This window comes from Nelusetta ayraudi, unplaced genomic scaffold, assembly GCF_046127955.1.
Source record: "Nelusetta ayraudi isolate G7.1 ecotype Tasmania unplaced genomic scaffold, CSIRO-AGI_Nayr_v1 ptg000060l, whole genome shotgun sequence".
In the NCBI taxonomy this organism is placed as follows: Eukaryota; Metazoa; Chordata; class Actinopteri; order Tetraodontiformes; family Monacanthidae; genus Nelusetta; species Nelusetta ayraudi.
Genome location: NW_027466110.1, coordinates 3,824,782 through 3,837,194, shown reverse-complemented (window position 1 = coordinate 3,837,194; position 12,413 = coordinate 3,824,782). Strand labels below are relative to the sequence as shown.

General features: G+C 46.2%; 1 protein-coding gene across 3 annotated transcripts in view; it reads left to right on the top strand.

Moving 5' to 3' along the window:
- Nucleotides 1-12,413, top strand: part of lrp2a (low density lipoprotein receptor-related protein 2a) — a 43,565-nt gene that overhangs the window by 1,993 nt on the left and 29,159 nt on the right. For all 3 annotated transcript variants that reach the window (XM_076039738.1, XM_076039737.1, XM_076039739.1), the window contains exons 2-21: nucleotides 2,495-2,602; nucleotides 2,928-3,050; nucleotides 3,477-3,593; nucleotides 4,047-4,157; nucleotides 4,285-4,398; nucleotides 4,531-4,647; nucleotides 5,526-5,669; nucleotides 5,762-5,881; nucleotides 6,013-6,141; nucleotides 6,490-6,659; nucleotides 7,941-8,164; nucleotides 8,807-9,013; nucleotides 9,163-9,365; nucleotides 9,483-9,623; nucleotides 9,891-10,094; nucleotides 10,592-10,784; nucleotides 11,172-11,297; nucleotides 11,400-11,530; nucleotides 11,711-11,848; nucleotides 11,921-12,202. In XM_076039738.1, coding sequence (XP_075895853.1) covers nucleotides 2,495-2,602; nucleotides 2,928-3,050; nucleotides 3,477-3,593; nucleotides 4,047-4,157; nucleotides 4,285-4,398; nucleotides 4,531-4,647; nucleotides 5,526-5,669; nucleotides 5,762-5,881; nucleotides 6,013-6,141; nucleotides 6,490-6,659; nucleotides 7,941-8,164; nucleotides 8,807-9,013; nucleotides 9,163-9,365; nucleotides 9,483-9,623; nucleotides 9,891-10,094; nucleotides 10,592-10,784; nucleotides 11,172-11,297; nucleotides 11,400-11,530; nucleotides 11,711-11,848; nucleotides 11,921-12,202 — 3,102 coding nt within the window. The remainder of the gene's footprint in view (nucleotides 1-2,494; nucleotides 2,603-2,927; nucleotides 3,051-3,476; nucleotides 3,594-4,046; nucleotides 4,158-4,284; nucleotides 4,399-4,530; nucleotides 4,648-5,525; nucleotides 5,670-5,761; nucleotides 5,882-6,012; nucleotides 6,142-6,489; nucleotides 6,660-7,940; nucleotides 8,165-8,806; nucleotides 9,014-9,162; nucleotides 9,366-9,482; nucleotides 9,624-9,890; nucleotides 10,095-10,591; nucleotides 10,785-11,171; nucleotides 11,298-11,399; nucleotides 11,531-11,710; nucleotides 11,849-11,920; nucleotides 12,203-12,413) is intronic.

Here is a 12,413-nt window from a genome sequence, read left to right as displayed (position 1 = left end):
CACTGCCTGCACGTGCACATTTTTTAAATTTCACAGTTTGCAACAAGGCTTTCTTTTTTCCCCTCCTTGAACACTAAATACCTGTGCGGCACAGAAACAGGAGCACAATTGACCCGAGTGGAGAGTAAATTCTTTCTTGTCCTGCTGCTTCTCCAGTCTGGGTTGCAGACAGGATGAGGCGCCCTGTCCCTTTGCCTCGCCGCGTTTTGACAGCTTCATTTACACACTTAGCGCCGTAAATGACCATGCCTATATTCACATTAAGCATTTCTCAGTTATAAAGCTTTACTCTGCTCACCCATTTGTTCTCCCCAACCCCCTCTTTTTTTCCTTTTTTTTTCTCCCATGCCAGTGCCACTGCCAAACACCCATGGGATTTCACTGTTTTTGTGTGAAGCAGTAAGAGCCAAAGTCACTTGTTTGGCAATTGACTGCATTCGGCCGCATTGATTTCCATATGAAATGGGCAGCAGCCCTCAGGTCTGACAGCGAGGACGGGTCCAGTCTCCCCTCTTGCCAGCAGCCTTTCTCTTTACTTTTCGCCACACACATCGGCCATTAAAATCAAGGCTGTTGGCGGTAAACAGCTGAAGACGTCGCTCAGGTGTCTCTGTGTGTGACAGACGTTTTCTCAATGGGTGGGCCACGTGTTGTGCAGCAAGTGTGCCTCGCTGTACCGATTTATCAGCTTTCTGTTTCTGAGCTCGCTTTTTTTCCCCTCTTTTTTAGGGTAACGCTTATGAGTTTGCAACCCTGCCGGCACCTCTTTTGTGTCCATTGTGGTTTCTCAGTGGGATTTAAGGCATTTTGGGGTGCTTCATTCTAATGAAAATTCCTTTACTGCTCCTCTTTGTCCGCCAGTAGAAGGGCATCCTCACCTTCCTGTTTGCCTAAGTTTGCTGTTCTCTCCTGCTGTGGTGTTTAAGTTGCTAATTAGAAAGGACAAGGCTTAAAAAAAAAAAGGGAGAGATAACGGAAGTAACATTTAACGGCACATCCACATGTTGCCTGAAACACACCGATGATGTGAAGATGTGACGTGGTGACGTTGTGGGGATGGATGGAGACATTCAGATTTGTGGATTAATCAGCAGGAACAAAGGAGACGTACTGTTTCGAAAGAAAGAGGAACCTTTACACAAGATAGTGCCACTGAAAGGTTCTGCTTCACTGTCTCCGTCACCTTTCCCACAAGTAACACTGTCAGGGGACAAAGGCTGCATTTAAAACACTCTGGAATAGTTTTTTTAGTAGTAGTTTTTTTTTTTGTTGCTGTTTTATGGATCAATATAAAAACTCTTAATTATTTCAATCACAAATTTTAATTGTTTTTAATTAATGGTGAGGTTTTAATCCTGTGTCATATCCCCCCCCCCCCCCCACAATTTTGAGGTGATTTCCCTTGTTTCTTCACTGCCGTGTGCACTTGTTGATTAGGCCTTTGATCACTTCACATGTAATGCTGGAACTCATGTGGGGACACTGTGGTGCAACAATGCACCCTTCAAGCTGATTTTTACGCTGTTTCATATTTGTAAAGGAAACATTAGTAAAAAATAAAAAAATACAACAACAGCAACTTTTCTCCCTTGATAACAGCAGAAAGAGTTCCTATTTCTGCGTCATGGTCTGGAAGAGATCCATCTTGGACCATCTCGGAGTTAATAAACTTCTGGGTGCAAAAACTAATAATGAAGAATGTGAATGGTGGATGAAGTATTGCAGAGATAGCGGTGCCCACCCACTCCAACCCTGCACAGCCTATCACGGCCCCCCTAATAGGGAATTTGCTGTGATGTAACCCAGTGGCACATTAAAAATAAATTCAAAAATCATTTTTTTACTGGACAACACCATCGTGTACCACTAAAACGAGGTGTCAAGGAGACAATCAGAATTGCACATTCCAATTTGGAAGGCTCTGATGGAGTGCCTTGCCACTAAACTATGCCGCCTGAATCAATCTCCCCTGGAAAACGTCTGGGAAGGTAGAGTGGTGTTACCTTATCTCTACAGATGCCACTCAGTGAGAACATCAAACACGGCCCTCGGAATGAGCGCGGCGGAGGTTGCGCAACCGCCTGAGGGGGGCGGGATGGCTGGCACGCTTGTCTCCGAGGCTTGTCAGTGCTGTTAACAACGCGCTCCATCAGCGGCAGGCACCTCCACCCCCATCGACCACATTCTGAATGCATTCGGCAATTTCTCTCTTTCTTTTTTTTTATTTATTTTTTTTCCTTTTTTTATTTAGATACAGCGTTTGCTTTACATTATACAGCCAATTTTTGTGAGTTTTAACAAAATGTGAGCATTACAAACATGTCGTTAGGCTCACCAAGACATTTAACAATAGAAAGCAAAGGGGAGAGAGTCAACTTTCTGAGCAAAGATTTTGCATGAGAGTATATAAAATAAGGAACATTTAAAGTTGTAGTTGCACGAAAGTAACAAAGCCTACCGTATTCATTTACACCGTGTGTGTGTGTGTGTGTAGGATGCGTGTTGGGGCAGTTCCAGTGCGGGACAGGTCGGTGTATACCAGGTGACTGGCACTGCGATGGCACATCGGATTGTGGGGATGACTCTGATGAGCATGACTGCCGTGAGTAACTCTTCTTTAACCCCTGCGATTGTTTGTACCAATGTTTTGAAAATGCAATACACCAACAACCCAGAGTTGGATTCTCAAACCGATACACCGATTCCATAATCTGGGAGCATAGATGGCAAAAGCCCTGTCACACTTGGTCACCAGCCTAGACCTGGGTACAACTAATAGAGTCATGTCTTATAACTAGCCCTCTGTTTGTAGCCTCTTGCCTTTGGGCTGTAGCCCTCTTGCTAAAACTCCCCCATAATATGGAACCTCGAAAAGAAATATACAAATTGCCCCAAATGTCATCATACTCCATGTGCATTCCCCACAGCCGAGGTCACGTGCGATGACAGCCATTTCAAGTGTTTGAGTGATGGCGAGTGCGTCCCTGACGTTTGGGTGTGTGACGACGAGGAGGACTGCGAGGACGGCTCTGACGAGAGACATCACTGCCGTGAGTATTTATTTGTTTATTGACTTATTCATTTGAATAAACACACATTCATACACTCAAAGAAAAGCAATTTGCCCTTTTTGCCAAATAAGTCAGTTTTTACAGTGCCAAGTTAGATGACAATTCTGTAATCCATTAACCAGAGGTGGGTCCATGGGTCTCCTTCCATTTTAAGGCAATTACACATTTAGCTTGTAGCAGGCAGAAATTATTAGTTTACTGCCGCGAGTATTTACCCAAATAGTTTCCACTGAACCATGTTTTACAGTTTTGATGACTTGGCTTTGTGTGTGTGTTTCAGTTTGGAAATAGCTAGAACATTGCTGCAGTTGTTGTGTGGATCAGACCGGCCAGGTCTACATCTCAGGGCCTGAAATATAAAGATAACTGACAGCAAGTGCTCTTTCTCCTCTGTTCTGCCACCAGCTGGAAGGACGTGCACCAGCAGCCAGTTCACCTGTAACAACGGGGCCTGCATCCCAGCGGAGTACCGATGCGACCACCGCGCAGACTGCCTGGATGGTTCAGATGAAAGAGACTGCCGTGAGTTTGTCCTCCAACGTTGCACCCCCCCCCCACCCCTGTGCCCCATCTTCTTTCTCCCAATATCAGGCTCCTGTGGCATTTCAATCAATTTGTTCAGATTAGGAGGCTCGCTGACTGACACAATGAGCCACAATATGCTTCTTGTTATCAGAGGTTGATTGCAGATTCCTCGGTGGATTAGTCAAGCTGAAGTTCAGCCGCTATGCCGTTATTGTGCCGACATGTTAGACTCGCAGCAACACACTCTCGGGGTAATCCCACAACTCGCAGGGAGAATTCCGCCGCGGCCTGAATGCCGTTTGTTAACGCCGCTTTGCGTGAAATCACCGTCTCTTTTCCTTCCCATTTGCCAAGCTTCTCACACTTTCAAAGCTGTGGGGTGACAGGGACGCGGCGGTCACGCTGATTTGCATGCACTCGCGTCGCCCTGATGATGATTTAATCTTTCAGATTACCCCGAGTGCACGCAACTTAGGTGCGCTAATGGGGCCTGCTACAACCGTACACAGCGATGTGACCACATTCCAGACTGCCGGGACGGCTCCGATGAAGCAAACTGCAGTAAGAAATCAGTGCATTTGCAAAGTGCTCAATTTCAAGTCATTTTAACTGTCCTCTCGCATTAAAATTTGTGTTTTTTATTCTGTTGTTTTGATATTATTTTGGCTTTTCTATTGCTCTCCTTTAGCACAGCACTGCAACGACGGCCTGTTTGCGTGTCATAATGGGCTGTGCGTTCCTCAACGATACGTCTGCGACCACGACGACGACTGTGGAGACCGAAGCGACGAGATAAACTGCAGTACGTTCTCCCTCCCAACCAACATCCTTTCGCCCAGCGTCTGCCTTGTGAATCTTACCAACAGCCCCAGTCCACTTGCAACTAAGTCTCTGTTGTTTTTGGCTACATCGCTATTGTCCTCTTCAACTGCAGCCTACCCCACGTGCAAAGGGAACTACTTCACCTGCCCGAGCGGCCGCTGCATTCATCAAGTGTGGCTGTGCGACGGCGAGGACGACTGCGAGGACAACGCCGACGAGAAGGGCTGTGGTATGCATGCAAAAAAGCTGTCATGAATACAGTTATTTATGAGCGTTTGGCGGCGCGCGGGACACTAGAGCGGGCGAAACAGCCCGGGCCCCCTGTGTGAACCTGATTCAGCCCCTTGTCGCCATGGTCGAATGAGGGGCGGCAAGACGCTGTGCCTGTGCTCCTTTAAGTGTGTTATTCAAATGCCTCTTTGTGGCACAAGACCGCACGCCCCCACCTCCCACACCCCCAAAGGGCTTTAGAATTCCTCCACACAGCTGAGAGGAGTGTGTGTTTTTAGAGGATGGGCTGCAGGAGCCCTCTCAGCCCCCCGTTTGACCCCCCTTAGAGCTCCACTCCCCTGCATCGATTTAAAGTGACAGTAATGTCCCTCACAGTGAAGTCCTTCCGCCAGCTCTTTGATTTAATACAAAGACAAAACTGCATTCCTCTTGTTGCCTAACATTTCCTCAAAGTCTCTCTCAATCTCAATAGTCCAACTCGTTTAAAGGTCCAGTATGTAGAATTTGGCCTAATTTATGGTTGTTATATTGGTAAAAGCTTAACATACTGCCCATAACTACATTAATGAGAGTGTTTACTCGCAGTACAATAAAAGTAATTTGGTTTTCTGACCCTTTAAACGGTTCTCATATATGTAAGAATATATATAGCGCAAGCATCTTGCTTCTAGTTAAATGTCATCTTTTGCCGCCATTTTTTAAGGAAGGCTGCCTGACAGTGACCTAGTGTTGTAGTGAAGACCGCAATAACCAAGACAAAGACATTATCAAGACTAGAGTATCGAGATCGAGACAAGACCAAGAATTTTACACACTGGACCGTTAAAGCTGCCAAAAATTCACATTTCAATTTATTTATATCTCTTTTGTCTGCAGACAACGTGCAGCGGGAGTGTTACCCGGCTGAGTGGCCCTGTCCGTCCTCTGGCCTGTGCATCCCCATGGACCACCTGTGTGACGGGACGCCTCACTGCCCCGACGGAGAGGACGAGAGCAACGCCACCGCCGGCCACAACTGCAGTCAGTGCCGACGCAAACTGCCGCCAAGCACACGTGGGTAGTGAGTAGTTGCCCAGCGGTTTCACCTGTGGCGTCGTCTGTATGTTGCTCAGGTATCTGGAGGTGCGCCTCTCTCAGCTGCCAGCATCACTGCCACGCGTCACCCGACGGAGGAACCTGCGCTTGTCCCTTGGGGTACATCGTCAGCAGCAACGATAGCCGCACATGCATAGGTATTTACACAGTGCACTGTCAAACATCGATGTAGCGCCCTCGCTGACGTTCTGAGAACAAATAGGGAATATTGGAGTGATTTGGTGACTTTTTTTCTTTTTTGCTTACTCCCCATTACTGTATGCTGAAGACTTTGATGACTGCTCCATGTGGGGCGTGTGCGACCAGCTGTGTGAGGACCGTGTGGGCTCCCACCGCTGTAGCTGTCGAGAGGGTTACGTCCTGGAGCAGCACCGACACTGCAGAGCTTTAGCCTCAAGTAGGTCCACTTTTCTGTCCCACTGAAGATTTCCAACATTTTTCACACTTCATATCGCGTTGATAAGAGTGTGTTTTTGCAAGCGCTGAAGCTGTAGCTATCAAGTGAATCATGTGATGTTTTTACATAGCCTTCTTTTTTTGTTACGATGAAAACGTTTTTTGTGAGTTGATTAGAATGTTAACCTCACTTCCTCTAGTTTGTTTTTACAATGTACTTCACCTTGACAAACCTAAAATAAGCCATTAATTGTGTTGCATAGTTATCCATGTGTATATTTTGTTGTATTGTGTTACATTTGTTCTGATCCGATCAAATTTGCTTCTGTGCTTTTTGCTCCATTTGCAGATGGAGCCCCGTCCTTGATATTTTCAAACGGCAGAGACCTGCTAATTGGTGACATTCACGGCAACAATCTGCGCACTTTGGTGAATTCCCAGAATCGAGGGGTCGCAGTCGGAGTGGACTTCCATTCCGGTCTGAACAGGATTTTCTGGACGGATACCATTCAGAACAAGGTATCGTCGAGTCACTTTTCCATCCTCAGCTATTTTCATCCTGTTCACTTACTGTGGAGCAGACCAGTTTTTTGTTTCACAAAGTGCTTTGGTCCGACTGGGACAGGCCGCTATTAAATTCTTCAGTTATCTTTTAAAATATCAGCAACGCTGATACTATAATGATGGGCCTTGCTGCTGGCTCCTTTGGCACTGCGTCTTAATGAATGGAGGTGTATGTGGAATGGAATCCTAATTGCTTAATCTAGAAAGATGTTTGATAGGCTGGTATGATTTCCACATACCTGCCTGCAATTTTTGAAACTAAATCTTGTTGGAAGTAGTCGTGCTGTATTTGTTATCAGTGGCACCATAAGTCCATATACATTCTTTGGCCCGGGTGGGAACTTTTTGTTCGTCCTGTGCTTTGCTTCTGCGCAGTTTGAACTGCAGCCAGTGTGCTGGTAGTTCCTGGACATATCTGAGACTGGGCATCTGTGTGTATTAGCCACCTCCATGGCACCATGTCAGATTAGAAGGAGGGCAGGCACAAACAGAGCATGTGAACGCAACCAGAAAGGTTAAACTACTAGGCTATTTCCACTTCTTCAGTTTCCTTTTAAACAGGTCAAACTGAAATCCTGCTTCCCTGGATCTTGTTTCAAAAGAGGCAGGGTTGCTGAGAGCAGTTCCTCCTTACCGCCTACAAAAAACAGTTTCCCACTGTGAGGAAGTCGTGCCATTATTGAGATGGTCGAGTGAGAGCTTGAGAAAACCAGAGTACCGGTGAAGGGGAAGCAGAGAGAAAAAAATGTGTTTACATATATACAAATGAATGACCGTTCTCTTCTTCAAGGATGGCTCCTTACTCTTTTGGATCTTGTATCGGTCTTACCCATGTTTATTTATGACCTCATCAAACATAACTGGAATTAGACCTAAAGCTAAAATGTGCAATTGGAGTTAAACAATTTCATCACTGCCTTTATTGCTTTATTTTGCTTTGCATGTTGTGTACTTGCAAGATACCACCGTCCTTCCAAGACGTCAATGTCATATGTTCATCTCCTACTTTTCAAGCTTGATATTTGGTCATGTTCATCAGCTGGCTTGGAGGTTCACTTTCGCGGCCTTTCCACAAATGCCTTGATGATTTTTCCAGATATTCAATGAAAAAGGAATGTTCACTGACCACTTTCACCCCTAACCTTGGTGCATTTTTCTCCATATTGCATGGAGATACATTGGAGAGGCACTGACCACCTACCTAAAGTAATCTACAATGGCATCTTGTGTGTCCAGGTGTTTTCCGTGGACATGGACGGTTCCAATGTGCAGGTGGTTCTGAACGTATCAGTTGACTACCCTGAGAACCTGGCGGTGGACTGGGTGAACAACAAACTTTATGTGGTGGAGGCCAGCGTCAACAGGATCGACATGGTGGACTTTGACGGAAGCAACCGGGTCACGCTCATCACCGAGAACCTGGGAAACCCTAGAGGGGTGGCGGTGGACCCCACTGTCGGGTAAGCACATCTCCCACTCTCCATTCATCCATCTACCTGCATCCTCCCATTCCCGGGTCCCACATACTGTATCTGTCATGCTCCGTTGGCGCGGAATAATGGGGTATGTGTATGTGTGTGTGTGTGTGTGTGTGTGTGTGTGTGTGTGTGTGTATGTGTGTGTGTGTGTGTGTGTGTGTGTGTGTGTGTGTGTGTGTGTGTGTGTGTGGAATTAGCAGATTGCCCCGGGTGGATTAGTAAGGAGCATTGCAAGTGATGACCCTCATTGTAATCCAATCGTGTAGTTCAAGAAGGGAAGAGCGCCAGGTGGTTGCACATAAATTGCTTACCATAATGGAAAAGTCCCATACTACAGCCATTTTCAGATTCTTTACGTTTTTTCATCCGGTGGAGGAGCTTTGGATGAGTAGTTATCCAGAAGCTGCACAGCATGAATATAGCATACAATTGGTCCTCTGATAAGGTTTTATTTTCTGTTAAAACTTACATACATTTTACCTCCCACATGTTTGACAGACTTCTCAGAAGGAGGTCCAAATATTCAGTCTTGCCATTGCAATGCCAACTTTTCTCACAATTGCACGTGTCATGATTCCACTGTAAGACAACACTGGCAAATAACATTTAACCTCCTTTTCACAGGTATATGTTCTTTACAGATTGGGAAGCACTGAATGGACAGCCAGGCCTGGAGCGGGCCTTCATGGACGGCACCAACCGTTACGGGATCATCAGGACTAAACTGGGCTGGCCGGCCGGTATCACCCTAGACATTGACGCTCAGCGGATCTACTGGGTCGACAGTCGCTACGACTACATTGAGACTGCGACGTATGACGGCCTTCACAGGTGAATATGTCACGTGCGCTCCATCTCTCAGAACAGCTTTCGTCCACCGTGTGAAGAAATAAGACAGAAAGTAGCCCTCAGAGAACTGTGTTGGCTAATTACAAAGGTTGATGCGTTTATAATTCATGGGTAAATGTCACTTTTGTCAGGAAAACAGTGGTCCACGGAGGTGCTGCCGTCCCGCACCCCTTCGGCATCAGCCTGTTTGAACACAACGTTTACTTCACCGACTGGACCAGGATGGCGGTGATGAAGGCCAACAAGTTCAGCGACAACAACCCCGAAGTCGTTTACAGCACATCTCAGACTCCCCACGGAGTGGCAGTCATACACCGGCTCAAACAGCCGAGTGGTAAGACCCTTTGTCTTTTTCATAGTATCACTTGGATGGAGGACAAAGTCATACACGCGAAGGCGTAAATGACCATTTGAAACGGAATTACACCCATGACTGGTTCTTCCTCTCCAGTGACAAACCCATGCAGTGCAGACAGAGGTGGTTGTGAGCAGATCTGTGTTCTGAGTCATCGCAGTGATAATGGAGGACTGGGTTACCGCTGCAAATGTCGCCTGGGCTATGACCTGCATGCAGATAGCAAGAGATGCATTGGTAAGTCTGTAAAGTTCAATTGTATCTTGCGAAGACAACGCATCGTGCAAACAAATGAAATATCCACAATTTTTTTTATTCAAACGGTGGCGCCATGGTAGCGTCAGCTAATGAGCGTTTAATGGCAATCAGGCTGATAGACTGAATCGTCAACATCAAAGCTGCGCAATCCTCTATAAAATAAAAAAAACAACAACAAAAAAACAGCAATTCACCTAATATATTTTACATTGATGTGTTTTTTCCTTCTCTACTTCCTGTCTTCAGCTGTGAGGCACTTCCTGCTGTTCTCCAGCCAGCTTGCGGTGAGAGGCATCCCATTCAACCTTTCCTCCCAGGAAGATATCATCCTGCCCATCACCGGCTCCCCTTCCAACTTTGTCGGAGTGGACTTCAGTGCTGAGGATGATGCTATCTTCTTCTCAGACACAGCCAAGGATATCATCTATAAGCAAAAAGTGGACGGGACTGGTGAGCGTCTGTCTTTATTTGTTTGCATGATGTCCTAACATGCTACACCATAAAAATAGCATAAGATTCAGACGAACAGTATGAAAAAGCGGACAGCCTGCACATGTGATTTAGTCAGGCTTACAGGAAGGTGAGGGAGTGCCTGATGGGTCCGCCTGGTACTATGGGGGAGGGAGTAGACAGGAGTATAGACAGTGGAAAATCTATTAGATAGTCAAGATGCAGTTCAATCCCATGACCTGAAAAATAAAACTAAAGACTGAAAATTGTGCAGCTTTTCTCACTCTGCAGTTTTTAAAATTTTGTTTCAAAAAGAGTCGCCCACAAGCAGTGGCAGCGCAGAGAAAACACCAGCGCACTGGTCGCTGCTGTTGTTTTTGGAGCTGCTCTGGTTTTCTCTGTCAGGTCTACATGGGTGTAATGCAAGCTGACAGCCTATTTATTCAAACATGATCGTCTTTCATGTCCGTGCTAAACAGCGCTTTTGATCTGCGCAGGCAGGGAGGTGCTGGCAGCCAATAGAGTGGATGGAGTGGAGGACCTGGCTTACGACTGGATTTCGAAAAACCTCTACTGGACCGACCCGCGGTACCGGAGCATATCGGTCATGAAGCTGGCCGATAAGTCAAGAAGGGCCATCGTACGCAACCTCAACAACCCCAGGGCCATTGTGGTCCATCCACTGATCGGGTAAAACCACCATAACCGTCGGAAATATAACTTTCTCGGGTGTGAAGGGATTTGTTTGTTTCTGTGAATCCAACCGTGCTCCAAGACATGTTTATCCTTTCAAACATTTTGTCAAACTGAGTCCTATTAAGCAAGCCTTTATTTAGAACGGGCTGTTGTTTCCAACTGCCTCAAAGTCATAAGGCCTCTACGTCCGGGAGCTGAGATTAGTTCAGCCTGAGAGGCATTATTGTGGAGCCTATTAGGAAGTTGGCTTAAACAAGTAAAAGTTCTGTAATGTGTGTAATATCCAAAACATCACAGTCATCTAAATTTTTTCTTTTAAATGTGGTTTCAAAGTTTCTAAATGAAATAATATATTAAATTCAATTTGTTTTATTTTGACAGGTATATCTTTTGGACTGACTGGTACAGGCCAGCAAAGATTATGAGGGCCTGGGGTGACGGGTCACATGCTCTGTCCATTGTAAACACCACTCTGGGCTGGCCAAACGGCCTCGCTATCGACTGGAAGTGAGTCAGGCATTTTGTTCGCAGCCAAGTTGGATTACTAAATGTTTTATTTCTGCCCTCATTGTGACTTCTGTGCCGTGTTTCTGTGCTGTTGTCACACAGTGCAATGCGTCTGTATTGGGTGGATGCCTTCTTTGACAAAATTGAGCACAGCAATTTTGATGGACGAAACAGGATGTCTTTGGACCGGGTCGCCCAGATCTCACATCCATTCGGACTTACCATTTTTGAAGGTACAAACAATTCTTTTGTCCAAAAACATAATTTTCCATTGAAGTTTTAGCATATTTTTTATCCAGGCAAACCCCAAGTGGAGGACAGCTAAATCTTGAAGTTCTAGCAGTAATAGCAGATTGAACAAGAAGGACAGATTGATGATGAAGGATGAATAACTGCTGCTCTTCTTTTTGAAGGCTATGCTTACTACACTGACTGGCGCCTGGGTGGCATTGTGCGTGTGCGCAAGACTGACGGTGGGGAGATGGTCGTCATCAGACGGGGAATCAGCCACATCATGCACGTCAAGTCTTTCAGCACCCAGACCCAGACCGGTCAGTGGCTGTCTTCACTGTGCCGCATTGTCCGTCACATACCTGCTAATTACATTCACCTCCCCCTCTCAGGTTCCAACTTCTGCAACAGGCTGGCTAATCCCAACGGGGACTGCAGTCACTTCTGCTTCCCGGCCCCCGACTCGCAGCGGGTGTGCGGCTGCCCCTACGGCATGAAGCTGATGCCCAACCAGCAGACGTGCGTGGAGGACCCGTCCAACGAGCCCCCCACGCTGCAGTGCGGAGCCAACTCCTTCTCCTGTGGCAACGGCAAATGTGTCCCAAACAGCTACAGATGCGACGGTGTTGATGACTGCCATGACAACACTGACGAAGTCAACTGTGGAATCAACAGTACGGCTTCAGTTTGTGTTCAGTTTGTGATGCTGTGAAGATTAAACACTTCTTAAATGAGTTTTTCTGCAAATACATTAGATCTTTAGGCTGCAAGGTGTTTCCATGTTGTAGGTAGCCAAAGCTAAACAGTTAAAGGTCTCAAGGTCAAAATTCACATTATCAGAAGTCCATTCTTTTCTTCTTGTCTTTGTTCCACCTTTCAGAAAGT